Consider the following 22,855-nt stretch of genomic DNA (forward strand, 5'->3'; position numbering starts at 1 on the left):
CACACAAATTTGATTTTTCACAAAGTTCTTCAGAATTAAAAAAATTGTTTTTAATGTTTATTTATTCTTGAGAGAGAGAGAGAGAGAGAGAGAGAGAGAGAGCGAGCATGAGAGGGGAAGGGGGAGAGAGAGAGGGAGACACAGAATCTGAAGCAGGCTCCAGGCTCAGAGCTGTCAGCACAGAGCCTGACGCAGGGCTCAAACCCATGAACTTGTGACCTGAGCCAAAGTCAGATGCATAACCAACTGAGCCACCCAGGCGCCTCAAAAAGTTAAGAATTTTAAACCTCTAGGCAAGCAATTGTCACTACAGTATGTATGTATTCAGAAGAACATTAATAGGAATTTCCATAATATAACCAATGAAGCATATTATATTTTAGTTAGAAACATTTAAGTCATAAATGCAACAAGCCAGATTTGGCCCAGAGGCCACAGTCTGCCAATCCCTGATACAGGATATTAGGCTGAGTAGGTTAAAGCATGGTTCTAAGCCAAGATTCTAGGTTTAATTTCTGACCAACAACTTTTACACAGAGAAAAAGTAAAAGGGGGATTATAAATCCTGAAACATTTTCATCAGGAGACTAAGAAAAAAGGGAGGAAAAAAAAAGCAGCAGTTCTTTCAAGACACCCTCCTCAACCTATTTAACCATACTTAGAAAAAAAAATCAAGCAAACATCTGAATTTAAAAACAGAATTACCTTCAAGAAGCTAGAGAGTGAAGAAACAACATGTAACTGAACTACTTGTTGACGAGCTCCTTTTGTGTGCTTTATACTGTCCAAAAGTTGTTCCAGTATAAGAAGCCTAAAATCAGAAACAAGATTTAACAGCAAATAGTATGACATTGGGTTTGTTAATTAAGTAAGTGAAAGGACATTTCTGAGTATCTATTGCTAATTTGTTTTGTTGCGTTATTTTGTGGCACCTGCTAAAATGAGATAAACTATTGCTGAATATTCTAAAACATTTTAAGAAAATATAAAAAATACAAAAATATTTTGGTTATGTGTCGTTCTGACAGTGGTGGAGAAGTATTATTATTATTTTTGTTTATTTTTGAGAGAGAGAGATAGGGAGCATGTGCAGCAGAGTGTGCTAGTGGGGAAGGGGCAGAGAGAGAGAGGGGACAGAGGATCTGAGGCAGGCTCTGTGCTGAGAGCCCAAACTCACAAACTGCAAGGTCCTGACCTGAGGGGAAGTCAGATGCTTAATCAATTGAGCCACCCAGGTGCCCCAAGGGGAGAATTTTAACAAAAGTATCACTTAATAAATATTTACTGGGCAAATTCTGCTATCTCACTATTTTCTAAACAAAGGATAATCTTTTTTTCCCTTTTAAAGTAAACTCTATGCCCAACATGGGGCTCAAACCCACAATCCCAAGATCAAGAGCTGCATGCTCTACTGATCAAGGCAGCTAGGTGTCCCTAAATAACACGTATCTTAAAAGTTACTTGCAGCTGGGGAGCCTGGGTGGCTCAGTCAGTTGAGCATCTGACTCTTAATTTCAGCTCAGGTCATGGTCCCAGGGTCTGGGATGGAGCTCTGTGACCAGATCAACTCTGCGCTGAGTGTGGAGCCTGCTTAAGATTCATTCTCGTGCTTGCGATCTCTCTCTCTCCCTGGCTCCTCTCCCCAGCTCAAGTGCGTGCTCTCTCTCAAAAAAGTTAACTTGCAGTAACCATTTTGTTCTTAATAGGACTTAACTGGATTCAAATACATTGATTCATTTCAAAGGCAGCACCCACTTATGTCATCCATAGGTAATGACAATTACAGCCCTTTCAGCCCTCAACTATACTTTAAAAATGTACTTGGTATCATACTATATATTAACATAATTTTAACTCCTGTATTTCTCATTTAACATTACCTCCTTAGCACCTGTCAAATCATTCTTATTCTTTGGTAACTTTCACGAAGTCAAATTTTACTATGCACATGCATTACAATTTGTTCAATCATTCTCCTGATGGAGACAGCAATTTTCCAGTTTTCACAATTCTAACTATGATGGATATATACATTATTTTTGGTCTGGGGTTGAATGTGTCCATTAGCTATTTATGTAGCTTCTGTGAATTGTTTTACATTCCCTTACAACACAGGGCTTTTATTTAATTATTTTATTTGCTATTTTTTAATTGAAAGTTCAGTTGACATAGGATGTATTAATTTCATGGGAATGCAAGCTGGTGCAGTCACTCTGGAAAACAGTATGGAGGTTCCTCAAAAAACTAAAAATAGAACTATCCTGCAACCCAGCAATTGCACTACTAGGTATTTATCCATGGGATACAAGTGTGTTGTTTCGAACCCCCATGTTTATAGCAGCACTGTCACCAATACCCAAAGTATGGAAAGAGCCCAAATGTCCATCGATGGATGAATGGATAAAGAAGATGTGGTATATATATATACAATGGAGTATTACTTGGCAATCAAAAAAATGAAATCTTGCCATTTGCAACTACATGGATGGAATTGGAGGGTGTTATACTAAGTGAAATTAGTCGGAGAAAGACAAAAATCATATGACTTCACTCATATGAGGACTTTAAGAGACAAAACAGATGAGCATAAGGGAAGGGAAACAAAAATAATATAAAAACAGGGAGGGGGACAAAACATAAGAGACTCATAAATATGGAGAACAAACTGAGGGTTACTGGAGGGGGTGTGAGAAGGGGGATGGGCTCAATGGAAAAGGGGCATTAAGGAATCTACTCCTGAAATCATTGTTGCACTGTATGCTAACTAATTTGGATGTAAATTTAAAAAAATAAAAAATTAAATTAAAAAAAATTTTTTAAAAAAGGATGTATTAATTTCAGTGTATAACAAAGGGATTTGACATTCATATGCATTATGAAGTGATTATCACCATTAAGTCTGGTTACCATCTGTCACCATACAAAATTATTACAATATTATTGACTATATTCCCTATGCTTTATTTTCATCTCCATGCTTTATTTATTTTATAACTTGAAGTTCAGACCTCTTAATCCCCTTCACCTATTTTGCCCATCCTGTGCCATCCCCCTCCCTTGTAGCAATCATCAGTTTGTCCTCAGTATGTATGTATGTATTTGAAGTTCATTTATTTATTTAAAGAGAGAGAGAACACAACAGGAGAAAGGCAGAAAGAGAGAAGAGAGAAGAGAGAAGAGAGAGAGAGAGAGAGAGAGAGAGAGAGAGAGAGAGAGAGAGAAGAGAGAGAGACCCAAGCAGGATGCGGGGCTCAATCGTACAATCCGAGAGATCATGACTTGAGCCAAAATCAAGAGTTGGATGCTTAACTGAATCACCCAGGTGCTCCTGTTCTCAGTATTTATGAATGTGTTTCTGTTTTGTTCTATTTGTTTGTTTTGTTTTTTAGATTCCACATATAAGCAGCACAGGGCTTTTAAATCCTTATGATGAGATTAAAGATAGGTAAGCATAAAATAAACCACCCCAATTTTACACTATTATCTCCAAGGTTTTAAAAACATTGCTCCTAAAAGTTACAGAGAGGAAAGGAGGCAAACCATAAGAGACTCTTAAATACTGAGAACAAACTGAGTTTTGATGGGAGGCGGGCAAGAGGGGAAAGTGGGTGATGGGCATTGAGGAGGGCACCTGTTGGGATGAGCACTGGGTGTTGTATGCAAACCAATTTGACAATAAATTATATTTAATATGAAAACAAACCAACAACAACAACAAAAAAAACACTGCCTCTGGGGCACCTGGGTGGCTCAGTTGGTTAAGCATCTAACTTTGGTTCAGGTCATGATCTTACAGTTCGTGGTTCAAGCCTCACATTGGGCTCTGTGCTGACAGCTCAGAGCCTGGTGTCTCCCTCTGTCTCTGCCCCTCTATCATTCTATGGAGGCAACAAAGCCTAAGTCAAGTTCTCCAAATGGCACTAAAAAAGACTGCATAGATATGGGCACTGTACTTTTAAGAAATCCAACTGTGGAAGAAGTTAGAAAAAAAGGAAGGAAGGTAGGAGTCTGTGGATTTCATGAGTTGGGGAAAGGAGTATATATAAAACCAATTCACAGAATGTAATAAACATAGTAGAGCACTAGATATTTTGGGAAAACCACAGTAACCTTAAGTACTTGATTTATTTAAATATTTCCTTATTTCAAGGTTAATTTTGTTCATCACAATTAATTTGAAAAAGTGATAAAGGCAAATGAAAGAAAAAGAAATTCATTCCTTATCCCACCATCTAGAAAGAGCCACTGTTACCATTTTGGCATATTTGTTTTAGTCTTCCCCACAAAGACAGAGGAGTATCGTTTTTAGAAAATTAGGATCACAGTGTATACTTTGTTAAAATATTTTTTCCTCCCAAACATCATTCCCATCTTGTTAACTACTACATTGAAATAATTTTAAACACCTATTAGTAAAACATAGTCTGGCAATATAATAGTTTATTTAACCAATTTCCTAGTTTGGACATTTAGGCTACTTCTAATTTTCATTATAAACAATATGACAAATATACTATATATAAAACTTTTTCGCCTGTGTTTTAAGACCATATTAAAGGCATTTTGTTTCAAGAACGTATTTATGTCTAAATTGCCTGTAGAGAAGACTATGGAGAGGTTATGTAAACAAGACAACAAAGAAATTAAGGATAACCACATGGTCAGACTCACAAATTTAAAAGCCTAAAATGTCATTATTAGATCATATCCTCATCTTTTATCAATGGAACTATATCATGCTGAAATTACTAAAAATACCTAAGGTTATAGCTTGAGAAGTTTGTTATATTGTAATAAAATTTGACCTGTACAGGGGACTTCCAGAGCCCTCTATTTTTTCTCCACCCTGTATCCCCAAATGCTGATGGAGATCTCAACAAAACATTCTGAATCTTCAGGAAGATGGAGGTGACTTGATTTTAGTAATACTGAATTAATATGCTTAAGTAATATTGATTATAACATACAATTATTAGTTTGGAATGAAATTAGATGCTGAAACAAAGTTTTGGATCTAGAGAAATTAAAAATACACCACCAACTGACTAAACAGCAAGACATAACATCTGAAAATGATGATTTAATATGCTTTCAGGGAAGGTGTCTATGGTGAAAATTTCTAGTATTGTGAACTAGAACTATGCTTTTTCTCTTTCTCCATCAACTCACAATCTATGACATTTTACAGCATTTATATAGCAGTGGTTCTCACCCTGGCTGCATGTCAGAATCACCTAAGGAGTTTTTAAATTTTCAATACCTAACATATATGCATACCATACTATTATTTTTATTTATTTTGAAAAAGAGAGTGATATAAAGAGAGAGAGAGAGAGAGAGAGAGAGAGAGAGAGAGAGAGAGAGAGAGAGAGAATCCCAAGCAGGCTCCACACTGTTAGTGCAGAGCCTTGATGCAGGGCTCAATCTTAATGAACCGTGAGATTGTGACCTGAGTGAAACCAAGAGTCAGAAGCTTAAGGGACTGAGCCATCAGGTGCCCCACATACCATACTATTAAATCAGAATCTACAATTTAAAAAGTTGTCCATATGACTGCAACGTATTGTCAAGGTCAGAACAATCTTCAGGTGAATTAAGTAATTCATTCTTTGGATGTAGGTGCAAAATGTTTGAAAGTAACTACAAACAACACAAGCACAAGAACAATCACAGTTTTTTTCTATATAAAATTATCTTAACACTCTAGAAATTTAAACATTTTAGTCATTTAAAATTACCAATGCAAAGCTTTCTTACTTTTAAAATCCTATAGTCAAAATAGAGAAAACCAACTGACTTAAAGACAACTTAATTTCTACATGCATAAATAGAATATGAAAAATGTATTTCTAATCTTAGGGCAATCTCTTGTTATAAAAGAATTTCTTTTAAGCTGTTTAAACACAAAGCTAACCTCAATGACAACAAAATGCTTTGAAATATTCAGCTGTTGGTTGTCAAATATAGTAGTACTTTGATTAAAAACATTTTTTTTCTCTAGAAATGTAAATATACAGCCAAAAGAAAAAGGGTGCGCATTTTTAACAAGTGTCCTATCTGGACAACAGGAAATTAGAAACTTAACTTTCTTATTTAAGTAGTTTCTCTCCTCTGGTCCTCTAATGACACCCAATGGTGACTGCTAATGGATGCTTATGACCCACTTTTTATATCTGGGATCCTGCTAGACCACTTCCTTTAAAAATCTCCAAAGTACTGCCTCCTATTTTTTTTTTTTTGATGTTTATTTATTTTGAGAGAGAGAGAGAGAGAGAGAGGAAGAGAGAGAGAGGGAGACAGAGGATCTGAAGCAGGCTCTGTGCTGACAGCAGAGAGCCTAATGCAGGGCTCAAACTTATGAACTATGAGATCATGACCTGAGCTGAAGTCGGATGCTTAACCAACTGAGTCATCCAGGCAACCCTGCCTACTATTTTTATTCAGTTAGACTCTAAACACAGTATGTTTTGCTTTTACCAGGTCTCAATATTTTTATTAAACAAAACCTTCCCTCATTAAATATATATTCATTCTATATACTATTTTAGTCCAGGTGAGGTTAAAGAAACTTAGTATAAAGTTAATTAAATTTTAAACAGAAGTGAAAAGCCATTTTCCTAAACTGCAAATGGGCAATAACTCTTAAAAAAAAAAAAAAAAAAAAAAAAAAACCCAAAACCCAAAAAACAACTTCTCTGAGAGTAATATAATCAATTTTTTACTTTTGTTAAAATTTTTTTTTAAATGTTTATTTATTCTTGGTGGGGGGGGTGGGGTTTGGAGCAGAGAGAGGGAGACACAGAATCAGAAGCAGGCTCCAGGCTCTGAGCTGTCAGCACAGAGCCTGATGTGGGGCTCGAACTCACGAACCACAAGATCATGACCTGGGCCGAAGTCAGATGCTTAACTAACTGAGCTACATGACTGAGCTTGGTGGGGAGCAACCATGCACCCTATAAAATCAATTTTTTAAAAGGAAAGTTTGGAAGATGTATATTCTTTTCTTTTTTACTTTTTGTCTTAGATCTATCAAAAAGAGTTAGTGGAGCCATTTAAGAACATGCTTAATTTAAATATTTTACCTACAAGTTTCATCACTGCAATTACTACTGTAATAACCCAAATTAATTATTTTAAATTGTACGCTCTATAACACGGTACAGATACAGACTAGTTCAACTCCCATCCTCTCTATCAATTCTTTGAATATTCCAGACTACTGTGATTTTCCTCTCATCTTTTAGTGCTATGACATTCATTTATAATTTAGTCATTAAGTTGTCTAAATACCATAAGTTTATGGTTACAGTATATACAGGGAGCTATAGGCTATAAATAAATTTGGGAAAAACACCATGTTTTGAAATTTAAGTTCTGGAAAGACATCTCAAAGTGTGTGTGTGTGTCTATCTTATGATACTGAGGAAATACCACCATCATTTTCAATAAAATGACATGAGACTATTAAAACTGAACATAAAGTTTATTCACTTTTCAATCCCCTGAAAGTAAAGTATCTAAAGACCTGTTTCAAAAATGTGTTGTCAGGGTCACATAGTTTGTAGAACATGTGACTCTTGATCTTGGGGTCATGAGTTCAAGCCCCATATTGGGCCTAAAGCTTACTTTAAAAAGAAAACAAACAAACAAAACCCAAAAATGTGTTGCTGATAAGACTCAAATATTTTTGTGAATGTTCGTCAAAGAGAGTAAATTCTCTACCTAATTGGTATTCTCTGGAAGACATAACTAGATAAAAATGATACAAAAGCTATGATCTAGTTACATGTATTATTTTTAGTTTAGCATGCCAGAAGCAGAGAGGAAGAAAGAGAGGGTGAGAGGCAGTGGAGTGAGGGAGAGAGGGAGAGAGAAAGAGAGCAAAGGGAAGGAAGGAGAGAATATGAATAAATGAGGATACTTATTAATTTGTAAATTGTTAAACAGCATAGCCTATAGGAGAAATTCACATCACATTTAGTATCTCACAGAATTTCCTGAATACTAGATACAAGTAGTGTTTTTTGATCTCCATGAAAGGTATTACTTCAGTTATCAAAAGAAACTGTCATTCTCAATAAGAAACCATTTATTAGCCTGTGGTATTTCAAAACTGAAGTTTACTTCGAGTGGACAGAAATCTACCAAACTGAAGACTAATCAATTTTAATCTAATTTTTGAAATCCACAAAACTATAATGGCTCCACAAAACCTCCAAGGTAAGAAAGCCTATGAGACCTAATCTAAGCAGAAAATCAGTGTTCTTTTTTGTAACAGTAACTCATAAATCAAAACTTTTTTTATTTTTTTAAATAAAAAAAACCTTTTAAAGTTTATTTATTTATTTTTGAGAGGGAGAGAGCACACATGAGCAGGGAAGGGGCAGAGAGAGAGTGAGAGGAAGAATCCAAAACAGGCTCCATGCAGATAGCACCATGCAGGGCTCAATCTCATGAACCATGTGATCATGAACCAAGCCAAAACCAAGAGTCAGACACTTAATCAAATGAGCCACCCAAGTGCCCCTAAATCAAAATTCTGGTATCAATGAGTTTTTTAATTTGTATTTTCATTTGTATTGTGGGTGAAGTATTATATCACAACAGAGCTTAGCAGTTTTCAGTTTAATTGAATTTAATTTATTGACTTAATACTTATTAGGTATTAGCCAGGTGAATCATTAAACAAGAGCCTTTATCTCACTTTTACTTGTCATCTATAAGAAATCTTTTATAGTGGGGTGCCTGGGTGGCTCAGTGGTTAAATGTCAGACTCTTGATTTTGGCTCACGTCATGATCTCACAGTTCATGGTATTGAGCCCTGTGTCCCGCTCTGCTCTGGCAGCACAGAACCTGTATAGGATTCTCATTCTCTCTCTCTCTCTCTCTCTCTCTCTCTCTCATTCTCTCTCTCTCTCTCTCTCCTTCTCTCTCTGCCCCTCCCCTGGTCACGGGTACATGCACATGCATGACTCTCTTTCACAAACATTAAAAAAAATCTTTTATACTAATGAGAACTTCTGACAATATTTTTCTTACGCACCAGTTCTGTTACACATTCACTGAACCAATTACCAACTCTTAAATATTATATTTCAGGGTAAGGGAACAATTTAATTCAGGATAAGTGAACTACTAAAGATGGTTTACCTTTGAGCTTCTCCCACATGAGCACATACAACTCCAAAGAGCTTGACTGCAGAGCTAATAACTGATAGTACTGGAGGTAGGGGCTTAGGCACTGAATCTCCCAATACATCTTTCTCATAAATAGCATAAGGGTCATACTCCAAACTTCCACAAGCAATACCATTACCAAGCAGCAGCTAAAAACAAACAAACAAAAATATATATAAAAAATTAAAATGACTGTTCACAGAATGAATCAACCCAAGAGTCAATGGAAAATCACTATACCTGTTCTTCAATAAATCTATGGTCAGTTTCTTGTAGCAAAGGACTTAATATCACAAGATCATCCCTATGACAGAGGGGTGGAAGTAAAAATGCAGATGCTGCCACCTGTATATCAGAGGCAGTCAAGTCAGCAGCCAGCTCTTTGAGGATGGCACAAAGGTTTCCTGTTGAGTTAGAGAAATCAGCAATTAGCAATTTAGTAAAAGCAGTTAACCAATTAGAGTACAGGGTTAAAAAAAAAACAAGCAGAACTTTAATCTATACATCAGCCAACTTTAATCTATCATAGCCAAAGATGACATATATCATCCTTGAAAAATGCCCTACAAACAAATGGCTCAACTATGTGTTACTGGTCACAAGGCTAAGAATACATACTGAAAAGACATCTCAAAGTATGTGTGTATATACCTTGTGATGCTGAATAAATACTACCATCATTTTAAATAAAGTGACATGAAGTACAAAAATAGAATTAAAAAAGATGAATATAAAAGCAGATAAATTACATTTGTTTAAAAAAAAACACAGCCTAAAAAGCAGATAAATTACATTTGTTTAAAAAAAAAAACACAGCCTAAAAAAAATTTATGAACATTAGACACATTTTCATTATGGAAAATTTCAAACATATACAAAAGCAGACATAATAGTATTATGATACCCCTCCCCACCACCTCAGCATCTTGACCAGCTGGATCAATTTTGCTTCACCTATACCTCCATCTACTATCTCACCACCTCTCATATTATTCTGAAGCAAATCCTAAAAGCATTTCATTTCATCTATAAATATTTCCTTGTATATCACTGAAAGTTAAGGACATTTTAAACAATCCTATTATAATATCATAGTTCTTTTTAATGTTTTAAAAACCACTAAACATCAAATATTCACTCAGTATTCAAATTTTCAATTGTCATAAATGCCTGTTTTTGTTTGCTTTTGTTTGAATCAAGGTCTAAGTAAAGCCTATATGTTTTAACTAATTGATACACCTTAAGTCTCATTCAATCTAAAGGTTTTCTCTCTACCTTCCCCACACCCCATAATTTATTTGAAGAAATGAGGTTATTTGTTCTGAACAAGTTTCTACAGTCTGAGTTTTTGTGATTATGCCCCCCAGTGCAGCTTAATGTGTTCCTATATTGTCTGTATTGTTTTGTAAATTAATAATTTGGAACTTGAATCCAGAAAGGATTCATTTTATTTGTGTTTTGGGGGTCAACCTAGTTCACAGGTGGCATTGCAATCTTCTCTAAGACATGAGACAGTATATGGTTGTCTCTCCTATATGTACATTTTGATAAATTTGTCCATTATCACATTAACCTAATTACCATTTCAAACGTATTTACAACTAAATGTGGAAATAGTTTCTCTATTTCTCACTTATGTTTTTAAAGATTTTTTTATTTTTAAGTAATCTCTACACCAAACATCAAAGTCAAACTTAGAATCTAGAGATCAAGAGTCACACACTCCATGGACTGAGCCAGCCAGTCCCCTCCATTTCTCATTTAAAGTGACAGCTCACCTAAAGGTCCCTAAACAAAGTACACTTAAGGATGATTCCATTTTCTTTTATATTTTTTTCAAAGTTTATTTTTATTTATTTTGAAGAGAGAGAGAGATAGAGAGCACTCAAGTTGGAGAGAGGGGCAGAGAGAGAGAGAGAGCGAGAGAGAGCAAGAGAGAGAGAGAGAGAGAGAGAGCGAGCATGCAAGAGAATCCCAAGCAGGCTCTGGGCTATCAGCACAGAGACAGATGTGGGGCTCGATCTCACAACCATGAGATCATTACCTGAGTAGAGATCAAGAGTCAGACACTTAACCAACTGAACCACCCAGGCAACCCAAGGATGATTCCATTTTAAAATGCAGATATGCTTTTTTAATAGACATACATCACTGACTTTGTGATGCTAATGAGGAGCAATATCTAGTGTAGAGAATATTAAAATACTTGAAAGGGGATCCATAACAATACTAAATAGGAAATAAAAACTAAGAACCCAATTTTTACTAGACAAGCCTCAGAAAACTAAGTCACTCTCGTGAGAAAAATCTGCATCTGCTGAACAACCACAAAGAAAAGTCATATAAATTCTTAAATAAGTCCCATGTAACAAAAACAATTTCCTACTATGTCTTGTAAACTCACCTTCTGACAACCCACTGTACCAAGTGATATCATTAGAACTTTAAGCTTCTGTTTTGTGGGGCGACCAGGTGGCTCAGTTGGTTAAGCAAATGCTCTTGATCTCAGCTCAGGTCACGATCTCGCAGTTCCTAGGAGCTCTACACTGGGCACTGTGCAGTCTGTTTGGGATTCTCTCTCTGCCCCTTTCTCTCTCTGCTCCTCCCCTGCTCATGCTCTGTCTCTCAAAATAAATAAAATCTTAACACAATAAACTTCTGTTTTGTTTCTTGCTATATTTTCTGAGATAATTAGATATATACTTTAAAGACTACTACTTCCTCTTGTGTTAAATATTTAGAAATTACTATAGGTTATTATTGTATGATGAGCCATTATTTTAAGTGTCAATTGATATTTTAATGGTAAAGTTCTGATTGTTATGCTCCATGCACATTTATCTATTAAAAAGAGTACCATTTAAAAAAAAAAAAAGTCTTTAAGGAAAAAATTCTTAATTTTATTTCTATAATTTTAAAGATAGAAAAAAGATAGCGAAGAAATGGCAAATTACTATTTTTGGTTGAAACATAAAACTATTAATACCACCATATTTTCATTTTTCTATTAACTAATTTCTTCTTTAAGTCATGTTAGAAAAATAGATACACTTGAAACTGATAAAGAGGGTAAATTCAGATTCTATTTTTCAAGAAGTTTAGAGTAATTTCCAACTTTGTCTTCCTATGAACACTCTGTAACTAATTTAAAATCTATACATGTGTATATCTGTTATTTCTTTAGGAATTCTGACTGCATTCTCAAACTCCAATTCTGAGAAAAAAAGCACAAGACTTTGTTCTTCTCTTTAAGTCCTTATAGGGCAGACTTATATTATCATTAGAAGATACACTGCAGATCTTAAATTGATATTTTGGTATTCATAGATATTTAATCAAGACTGAAAAATAAGTCAATTTCTGTCATCTGTAGTTTGAAACTAAACTCCAAAATATGGTAAAATTGATATGTCTAAAGGGAATTGCTTTTGCCAGAAGTTGACAACTATCTGGTATGGAACATAGATATTATCCCTAGGGCTTTTATTAGATATCTAGGAGGTAAATACTTTTATGTAGTAAGAGACAGCACACAATGAGACAGACTTATCATTAAGCCTTGACTGTTAAGTCTTTTGTAGGTTACTTATAAACAGTATACAGCACAGCATGAAGCATATCTATAATCTTGATTCCATTATTTACTGCATATATGTTCTTGAGTTGGTTTTTTTATAAACTTGCTGTAACTTTATCTGTCTAATGAGGAAAATGTAACTAGCTCATTGTATTATGCTAAGATAAATGAAGTAAATAATATATACAATCTCTACCACAGTGTCTGCCCTACAGAAATGATTCTTTTGATACAGTCCTTGGGAAATGACAATGTACCCATCTTTTTCCAGTTCTTCTTATACTAAATGATTATCATCAAATATTTTGCTAGGTACATTTGTGAACCAGGAAGAGAGGCAGTGGGAACAATACCATTCACACAATAATAAAGGCCAAAACAGAAATTGCAAGTTATAGGTTTGAACTAATGTGGTATCTATTATACTGCATTTATTTGCAGAATAAGGATATAAGCCAATAAAAGTATTTTTACAGGAAGCAGATTTGAAGTCATAATCAACTTAATTATTAAGACTCTTAAAACAAGCATCTTGAGTATTTGGCAGTAGCAATATATTTTCTTAAAACTGTGCTTTAGACTTACAAGAAAGCTTTTAGGACTATTTTAAAATAGGGGCAAGTTTATTTTATGAATCATAGTATGCCAGTAATCTAAAGTTGTATTTGAACCCAATAAAGGCAAAACCTATACCCTAAACATTATAAAATCAATCATATCTTCGTAGTTCAGTATTTTTGTAAATGTTTATTTATTTTTGAGAGAGAGCACAAGTGGGGCAGGGGCACAGAAAGAGGGAGACAGAGAATCTGTCTTCTACAAGTGGGCTCTGTGCAGACAGCAGCGAGCTGGATCTGGGGCTCGAACTTGGAAAGCACGAGTTCATGACCTAAGACAAAGTTGGATGCTTAACCACTGAGCCACCCAGGTGTCCCTTGGTAGTTGAGTATTAAATTTCTATCTGGGCAGAGTGAAGAATAGAATAGTGGAACATAATATGTACAGCAGAAAATCACTATAGAAGGAAACTAGGAATGGCCAAATGTCTAGTAGACTTACATTATATATTCTGTACCAAAGACCAGAGTAGAATCAAGACCATTGTGACTCATTCTCTTCCACACAGTGGAACTAGGGTCTTTTTTTCCCAGAGGAGAAAAGAAAGAGATTAAAAAATAGGCTTAAAAAAATTTTTTTTATTTACTATATAATGGTGAACACAATGGCTAAGATTGAACTCCCTAAACCTCCTAGAAGTAAGACACTAAATAAATGCCATATCATTCATTCATTCAGGTATTACTTTCCAAGCACTGTCCTGGCCACAAACAAAACATTTTGGTTTAAAGCACATACCTTCATAGGTTTCAGGAGGTAATAAAATCAATAATTCATAAAGCCTCTGTCTATAAACTAATGATGGTGTTTTCAAAGGACTTCCATATGCTTTTAGCACTGAAGAAAGCCTTAAAGTAAAAGAAAAAGTGTATTTTAAGTACATAAGTTATACAACATATAAACACCAAACAGGCTGACATATAAATGCAAAATAGCTACACATATTATTAGTAAACACGAGTGCTCCTTTTATGTTTCTTTCTTTCCTTTTTTTTTAAGTTTATTTATTTTGAGAGAGAGAGAGAGCACACACAAGGGAGGGGGAGGGGGGAGGGAGGGAAGGGAGAGAGAGGGAGAGAGGGAGGGAGAGAGGGAGGGAGGGAGAGAGGGCAGGAGGGAGAGAGGGAGAGAGGGAGGGAGAGAGGGAGAGAGGGAGGGAGAGAGGGAGGGAGAGAGGGAGGGAGAGAGGGAGGGAGAGAGGGAGAGAGACAGAGAGACAGACAGACAGACAGACAGAGAGAATTTCCAGCAGGCTCCAAGCCACCCAGTGCAGAGCCTGATGTGGGGTTTGAACTCATGAATTGTCAGATCATGACCTGAGTTGATACTAGGAGTCAGACACTTCACTGACTGAGCCACCCAGTTGCCCCTTATTTAGCTTTAAATGGTAGTAATCTAGTTAACACATGTGGGGAAAGAGAGACTATAAATAAGTATTATAAATGGAAAAATCCAGAAGAATCTAAAAATAAATGTTTAATACAGGAGAGTTTAGCAAGGTGGCTGGATATAATCTTAATTACATTTTTATATAATAGCAATAAAGAAATTATACATACATACACTCTCCCACTACCACATACTTAATTGATAAAGCAATGAAAAATATAAAGTATCTGGGAATCAATTTTTAAAAAGACTATTTGTAAATTAGTGAAGTAGAGGAAATATACAGACCTAAGTACTTTCTCAATTTGTTTAAGAAAAATAACAAAAGGGGTTTGTATGTTTTAACTTAAGAGAGGAAGCAATCATTTATGCAACAAAAAAACTTATTATATTTTACCACCTAATAAAATACTATTTTAAAAAAATTCTTGGGGTGCCTGGTTGGCTTTAGAACATGTGACTGTTGATCTTGGGGTCGTGAGTTCAAGCCCCACATTGGGTGCAGAGCTTGCTTGCTTACTTACTTACTAAAACAAACAAGCAAAAAGACATATAAGACTTTCATAGAAAACAATTATAATTTGTAGAGGACCTCAATAATAGGAAATGTGTTTGATTATTGTAAAAATACCAATTATCTTCAAATTTATCAATAGACTCAATGTAATTCCAATTAAATTTCAACAGGCTACCATCAGAAGTGTTAAGAAGGGTCAAATTATGCCTAAAGATGAATAAGGCCAACAAGCTTGCTTTAACAGATACTAAAATTTACTAGATAATGTGGTATTGGCTCAGAAAAGGGCAAACACACCAGTGGAACAAAACAGAGAACATGGAAACAGACCATGTATACAGGAATACAATACATGACAGATGAATGGCAACTGCTGGAGCTAGTGTGGATTCTTTAGTAAAGAATGGGACCATCTGTTATCCATATTAAAAAGTAAAATGAAATTGGATCCCTACCTCACTCCAAACACAAAAATCAATTCCACATGGATTAAAGACTTAAATGAAATGTGAAAGACAAAACCTTAAATATTTTAGAAATATAAGAAAGTAATTTTATAAATCTGAAGATTTTTTAAACCAAAAGACAGAAAGTACTAACCAAAAAGTAAAAGATTGATAAATCTGACAGTTAATGTCTGTTCATCAAAAAACTATTTTACCTAAAAATAAAAGACATGCATGAATACAGATTTCCTAGAAGGGGACATACTAAGGAATAATAAATATATAAAATGACAAATAATTAGGAACCAGATATAGAAATTAAAATCATAATGAGATACCAACTTATATCTACTGGAAAGCTAGAAATGATGTCTGAGTAAATGTTAGTGAAGAACTGGAGCAAAGGATACTCACATATACTATTGGCATAAATATACAAGAATTCTGGAAAATATGTAATTTGGATATTTCACTGACAGAATTAGGATAAGTTATATACTCACACAATTAAATATTATATAACAATCAAAATGAATGAACAAACTTACTCATAGACGAAATTGAGAAACATGATGAGTAAAAAAAGTTAAGTCTCAGAAACAGTATACTATATGCCTAATCAAAACCAAGCAAAACTAAACTAAACACTGTTTAGGGAAGCATATATATGTGATATACTTTCTGAAAGTGCAAAGGAATGACAACTATAAAATTCAGGATAGTGATTACCTCTAAAGTAAAGAGTAAAGAATGGTGTTAGAAAGGAAGTCACAGATAACTTCAATAGTATTGTTAATGTCCCAGTTTAAGTGTAGCTAACACTGGCCCATCATCTGTTTTTGTAAATTAAGTTTTACTGGAACACAGCCACATTCACTCATTTATAGGTTATCTAGGACAGCTTTTGAGCTACAACAGGGTTGAGTAGATGCAACAGAGACTGTATGGCCTGCAAAGCCTATAATGTTTATAATCTGGCCCTTTACAGCAAACATTTGCTAATCCTTCCTCAGGTTGTGTTGGATTCACAGTGTTCATTTTATCATTATGCTTTGTAAGCCAGACCTTAAATGTATTTTTGTGTAATACACTAAATTTTATATCATTAAATACTTTCTGGAAAAACTTTCTTTAAACTATACATTATATTAATTTGGAAATTACAAGTGCTCTTGACATATATTGGATTTTCTTTATGTTTTCTTATATGTTTAAGTCGAATGTATGAAAAATAAAAACAACAAAAAACTAAAACTGTTAACAAGCATCTGGTTCTTATGAACACAGAATAGCACTAACAAACCAATAAAATGCATACCTGAAAAGGTTAACAGGCTTAATATTTAATTTCTTGGTTAAATCTTACTGTTTGGAAGATACAATATCCACCAAGTAACTTTCCTTCCCTTTTAATATGTATTTTTCTTTCAAGATCCTAGCCTAAAAAAAAAAAATCACGTAACTAAATGTTTGCCTTCCACTGCAAAAGGAAAATCATTCACCAACCATACAAACTTGGCCTTATTAATGTACTAAACAGCTATTAACACAATCCCACAGTAACTGACTGCTATTAAAAAATTTTATCATATCTAAATAGCAGATCCTTACTGAGTTAGCAAATCCACAGCACAAGGAAGTGGTGGAAGAAGACGCTGAATTACTTCCCCAGTAAGGAGATCACCACAGTGGGAAACAAAACTCTTGACAGCTGAAAAATAGAACAGATTTTTATTTGGCAGAATGTAATGAACCATGAAAAAAAGCATTCAATTATGGTACAATATTCTGAATTTTTATTAGAGGAATAAAGAAATGTGCTAAAAACAAAAAATTCTTGAAACTCTAGTACAAAGAGGAAGCTAGAGTCTTTTACCTCTAATCAAGCTGGAAAAAAACCCAAAAAACAAAAAAACCCAAAAGCCAAAAAACAAAAACAAACAAACAAACAAACAAACAAAACAGTTCCTAGAATCACTGAAAGAGACCAAAAACCAAGTTAACAAAATGCTGCTTTCCTGGGGTTTACTCAGTTTCTGAGCTAAATTAGCTTAGAACCTCAAGTTTGCTAGTTCTACACTAATTCTGCAAAACTATGATGACATTTGAGTCAACAGTGCTGGGTTCTAATAGGTGTTACCTGAAACACAAGTTTTCAGAAGGAGTTACTTCATATGTAGAATAAAATGAATTATTTTAAAGTTACACTGAGTTTCAAGATGAATTTCAAAACGGTCTTCATTTTTTAAGGGTAAAAATGCCATGAATAAACAAACAAAACCAAAATCAATGTTTCCATGTCTTTCCAGAAATACTTTCTTCCTTAGTTCAAATATTCATGGTAGATGCTATTTTTAAATGGTTCATATACTATGGGAGGGTACAACTTTCATATACAAAAAACTAAATGGAAACTGTACTTAATTAAATCCAATCCTAGTATTTCTAAAAAGAGGAATGAATGCCTACTAAAGACAAAGCAATCTTGACAGTCCTCAGTTGGATTACATCTAAGAAAACATGCATTATCCTAAGGATCAGAGCTCTAACTTTGGTTTATCGTACATTTGTTATAATCACTAATTATATACAATTACAAAAATATCCTAAGTAGATATTTCCACCATTAAAGATATAAACACATGAAAAGTTAAAGAGTGGGAAAAAGCCAAAGGAAAGGAAGAAAGCAAACCAAACTTGACCTACCACAGAGCGCACCAGCTCGTCCTTCCAAGGTTACCTGCCATGTAAATGAATCTCCTCGGCTCTTTTCTGTTTCTAGATCTTTAGGAGACACTGGAAAGACACACTTCCACAACAGCAGAACTCGAGCAAGGTGATGACTGACAACTGCAGGACCTGTAATTTATTTAACTTGTCACTTATAAAAAAACCCAAAGCGTTAATCTTTAAATTCAATTAATAAGCAGGCACTTCTCTCTTCAAATAAATGTATTTTAATCCACTACTGCAATTTGCCCCTTTTCTTAACTTCTGTTTCCAATAAATGTGCTACTTCTGAAAGAATTGCTATCTAAAGTGGATTACAGAGAGAAGAAACAAGGAACAGTAGAGTATGGGCTCTATGGTCAGCTCTTTTACTAGTGCTGTGACCTGTAGATTTGGTTTTTTAACTATGAAATGAAGGTAGCACTACCTACATTACTTGTCTCCGAGGGTTTGTCAGATCTAAATGATAGAGCACACTTCACAGTACTTTATCTGTACTGTAGAAGAACTGTACTGTATCGTGTAAATCCAAGGTGCTACTGTCTGGGTAACAAATAACAGTGTATACTGAGAGTAATGCTAATTTTTGAAAGCAACTTGTTCCAGGCCAAAAATCAGACGTGATATATCTGATAGGACTTTAAAAAAAAAACAACAAAAAACTTCAGGTCAGTAACATTTATGAAATCAGAGATCATAAATAAACTCAGTCATGAAAGGCAACGTACAATGATATCATCTTACTTGATAGCGTCAAATTAAGAAAAAAGAAAAACTAGTTAGTACAAAAAAACAAACTCACAGCTTTTCTCCCAAAGTTATTTTCTTTAAAATTACGAGTTATCTTAAAGTATCTTATAAGTATTCCTTTTTTATTATTCCCATGTTGTGCACTGTATGTTTTTCCTCTGTAGTAAGGCAGCATAACCTAGAACTAGTAACAATGGGCTCTAGAAAACCACCAGGTTAATACCCTGGTCCATCCAACTTACTAGCTGTGTAAACTTGGGTAAGTTAACCTTTTTGTGCCTCAATTTCCTCATCTATAAATGGAGTAATAATTGCATTTATTTCACTGGACCCTTTCTGAGGCTTATATGAGCTTATATATCAAATAGTGTTTGACTCATGATAACCATTTATATGATGTTTGACATTAAGCAATTATCATTCAAAATTTGCATATGAAGAGATGAGCTAAAGGCAAAATGACAGGGCAACTGCAAGCCAATCTTTTTTTATGCTTTTGATTTATAGTAGATTAAAATAGAATTAATTTCTTCATTTTTCTTCTGACCTTTTTGGGAAGAAGCCATATGCTAACTTCTACAGCGTAATTCAAAACAAGCATAATTCTTTACTCTTTGCTCATTGCTTTCTTTGATGAAGTAGTACTAAAAAAAACCCCAAGCATTGTAATAAAAAAGGAAATCAGAATAAGGCCATTAAGAGTAAGTAACCATAAGGTTTGTGTGTGTGAATACATGCATGTGCACACACACATTCACATATACTAGGCTGTGAGAAAAGAGGAAATTCTGAAGGGAAAATTTAGTCAGATACAAAAAAAAAGTGTAGAGTCACTGAAAATACCCACAGTTGACAAGTTTCATATATATTTGTCATTACATCCTTAAGATATCTCACTAATTCAGTAGTGAACAGTGCCTCTTTCCTACAATGTCATTTCAGAGACATATATGAATTAACTTAATAAAAATGAGTACATAGTAATTACAAAGAGAATACATAAACAAGAGTGAGTTTATTCACACCAAGAATAATGTACCTAGCAAAAACTACACACTTTATCATTCACAGATCTATAAGCCATGTAGATGTCTACAGGTGAATCCAAGTTATTTCAGGTGGTATCAGATAAAGTGGGAAGTGTAACAAAAAAAGTTTTAAAAATGCTGTAGTTTACATCTGAGGAACCGATTTGAATGTGGTCTATTTGAGTTTACATTAGTTCAGAATAGTGAATATATTTACAGTGATGGAAACTGTTAATGGTAAAGGAAATGCTGAAAATGTAAAAAAGGTGTTAAAACTTCAAGGCAAAAATTAATGAAGCACTCAGATGGTCTACATACCATTTCCCACAAAAAAGAATCAACACTCCTTGGAAAATGACTGGTTGCAAGCCTGGAGCAGAAAATGTAATGTAAAAGCTGGGACATCTTGTTATGCCAAACGTAAACATGTTATCAAAGAATACCAGGTTCATGTCAAAAGGATACATGAACCAGCTTGAAGGGGCTTTCACTGACAATTTGAGGATCAAAAGGAATAATGACTGCATTGGATTGAAACACATATATAAAAATCTATGAGTTCATAATGATACTTAAGAGTAAAAACCTCACTGACACCTTTGACAGCTGCTAGGTTATTAGCAATATATTCTAAAAATTGATAATAAAGGTAAATAATAATACATAAAACAAGAGATTAAAGCCCAAGAAAACACAGTAATTAAAAATATCAATTTAAAATTTTAATCCTTTTTTGTATGTTGACTATGATTATGCAGTAAAATATGATGTACTAATCTCTTTAAAAGAGAAGGGATTTCTTGTAGTCGTCTTCCAATGGAATTACTTTGTTCTGAAAAGTTTTGTTCATTGAAATATTGCACTTATTAAGTAGTTTATTTTCTCCTTTAATTAACCAAAATCATCAATATGGCAGGCAAGAAACACCCAGTAAAAAGCAAATAAAAGTTTGACCACATTATCCCCATCACATGGTGAAATGATGACCTATGCCAGGGGCTTAATTTTCTGTAATGGGTTAGACAGTAAACATTTTTGGCTTTGCAAACCACGTAGTCTCTGGCAATAACTTAATTCAGCTACTGTAGTGCTTAAAGGCCACAGACAATATATACGATAATGGTTGCGCTCTAATAAAACTTTATGTACACTGAAAACTGACTTTCATGTAATTCTCATGATCACAAAATATTTTTTTTAACCATTAAAAATGTAAAAACTCTTCTTAGTTCGCAGGTTGTATAAAACAGAGGGCATGTCAAATTTGGCCCATAGGCTGAAACCTGATACAGTCCAATAAATCTCTTTAATCATCAAGAACATTATTTAAAATGGTTCGTCAATTATGATTGCTTAATTTAATTTAATTTAAATTAAATTAAAGTAAAATTTTTTTAGGGAGTATTCCTTTTTTTTTTTTTTTTTAAGTTTATTCATTTATTTTGAGAGACAGAAAAAGAGAGAAAGAATCCCAAACAAGCCCCGTGCTGAGAGCTTAGAGCCTGACACATGGCTCAAACTCATGAATCCATGAGATGATGACCAGACCTGAAACCAAGAGTCAGATACAACCGACTGAGCTATCCAGGTACTCTAATTTAAGCTCCTTTTAGATCTTATTACTTCAGAGATGTCAAAATGATTTATTGGTTAAATCCAGCCAGTTTTATATCTTGGCAACAAATGATATTATAAAAGAGAGATTTAAAATGCAACTTTAAAAAAGTAATAAAATTGATTTTCAAAGTTATAGGATGCAAATACAAAAGTCATGACCATAAAATACTTGCTGATTTTTAATAAATATAATGAACCCTATCCCCTTCAATTATCTTATTAGTGTTACCAATTCTCAAAACAATTACAGAATTGGATTTACAGGCTATGGTATGGTCTCTTGCCAACCCTTACATTGTGGAAATTTTTTTCCCCTGAAGATGGATGTGAATGATTTTTGGAAAAGTCAGAGTCATTCAGAGTTAAGCCTGAACTGACTTATCCTAACAAGGCTCATAAATTGGTCTTGAAGAGAATTTCAAATAAGGAGATCTGAAAACATTTTGAGGAATGGAATAAATATATGGCTTCCTAAGGTGACTGCCAGAAGAAAAATGTTTGTGTAGATACTTAAATTCTGGCATATATTAAAAATTAGTCTCCTCAAATCATACAATACTTTACATACAGAAAACACAGAGTACGTCATAATTATGTAAACCTTCCACAAGACTGTCATTACCTAATGTCATCAGAGCAGCAATCAACAACCATCCAGCCTGTGTGCGCTGGGCTGAAAGACGACTGTTTTGAGCAGCTGAACACAGCAAATCCTCTGCTAATGTCATAATAATCTATTTACATGGAGAAGAACAAGGTAAAAAAAAAAAGCATATCAATTTATAGGTTAATGACAAATGACAGCAACTAACAATCTCTTGAAAAATTAACCTTTACATGACAAATGAAAGTGAAAAAGTACTGTCAATCATGTAGACTATACCACAGGACAACATCATAGAGAAAACTATAAAAACTGTTAAATTTTAAGGTTAAATACTGGCATATTAGGTTGTATACAGCAACCCTATAATTCTTTGTAGAGCACATATGATGACATTGTAC

The 22,855-nt window shown here is 34.3% G+C and overlaps 1 protein-coding gene across 8 annotated transcripts in view; it reads right to left on the reverse strand.

The window, feature by feature from the left end:
- Window positions 1-22,855, reverse strand: part of HEATR5A (HEAT repeat containing 5A) — a 121,256-nt gene that overhangs the window by 63,313 nt on the left and 35,088 nt on the right. For all 8 annotated transcript variants that reach the window (XM_058738745.1, XM_058738744.1, XM_058738742.1 and 5 more), the window contains 7 exons: window positions 22,473-22,584; window positions 18,432-18,584; window positions 17,337-17,436; window positions 14,112-14,221; window positions 9,419-9,582; window positions 9,152-9,327; window positions 706-811 (listed from right to left, as the gene is read on the reverse strand). In XM_058738745.1, the coding sequence (XP_058594728.1) occupies window positions 706-811; window positions 9,152-9,327; window positions 9,419-9,582; window positions 14,112-14,221; window positions 17,337-17,436; window positions 18,432-18,584; window positions 22,473-22,584 (921 nt within the window). The remainder of the gene's footprint in view (window positions 1-705; window positions 812-9,151; window positions 9,328-9,418; window positions 9,583-14,111; window positions 14,222-17,336; window positions 17,437-18,431; window positions 18,585-22,472; window positions 22,585-22,855) is intronic.

The sequence above is a fragment of the Neofelis nebulosa genome, chromosome 7, assembly GCF_028018385.1.
Source record: "Neofelis nebulosa isolate mNeoNeb1 chromosome 7, mNeoNeb1.pri, whole genome shotgun sequence".
Lineage (NCBI taxonomy): Eukaryota > Metazoa > Chordata > Mammalia > Carnivora > Felidae > Neofelis > Neofelis nebulosa.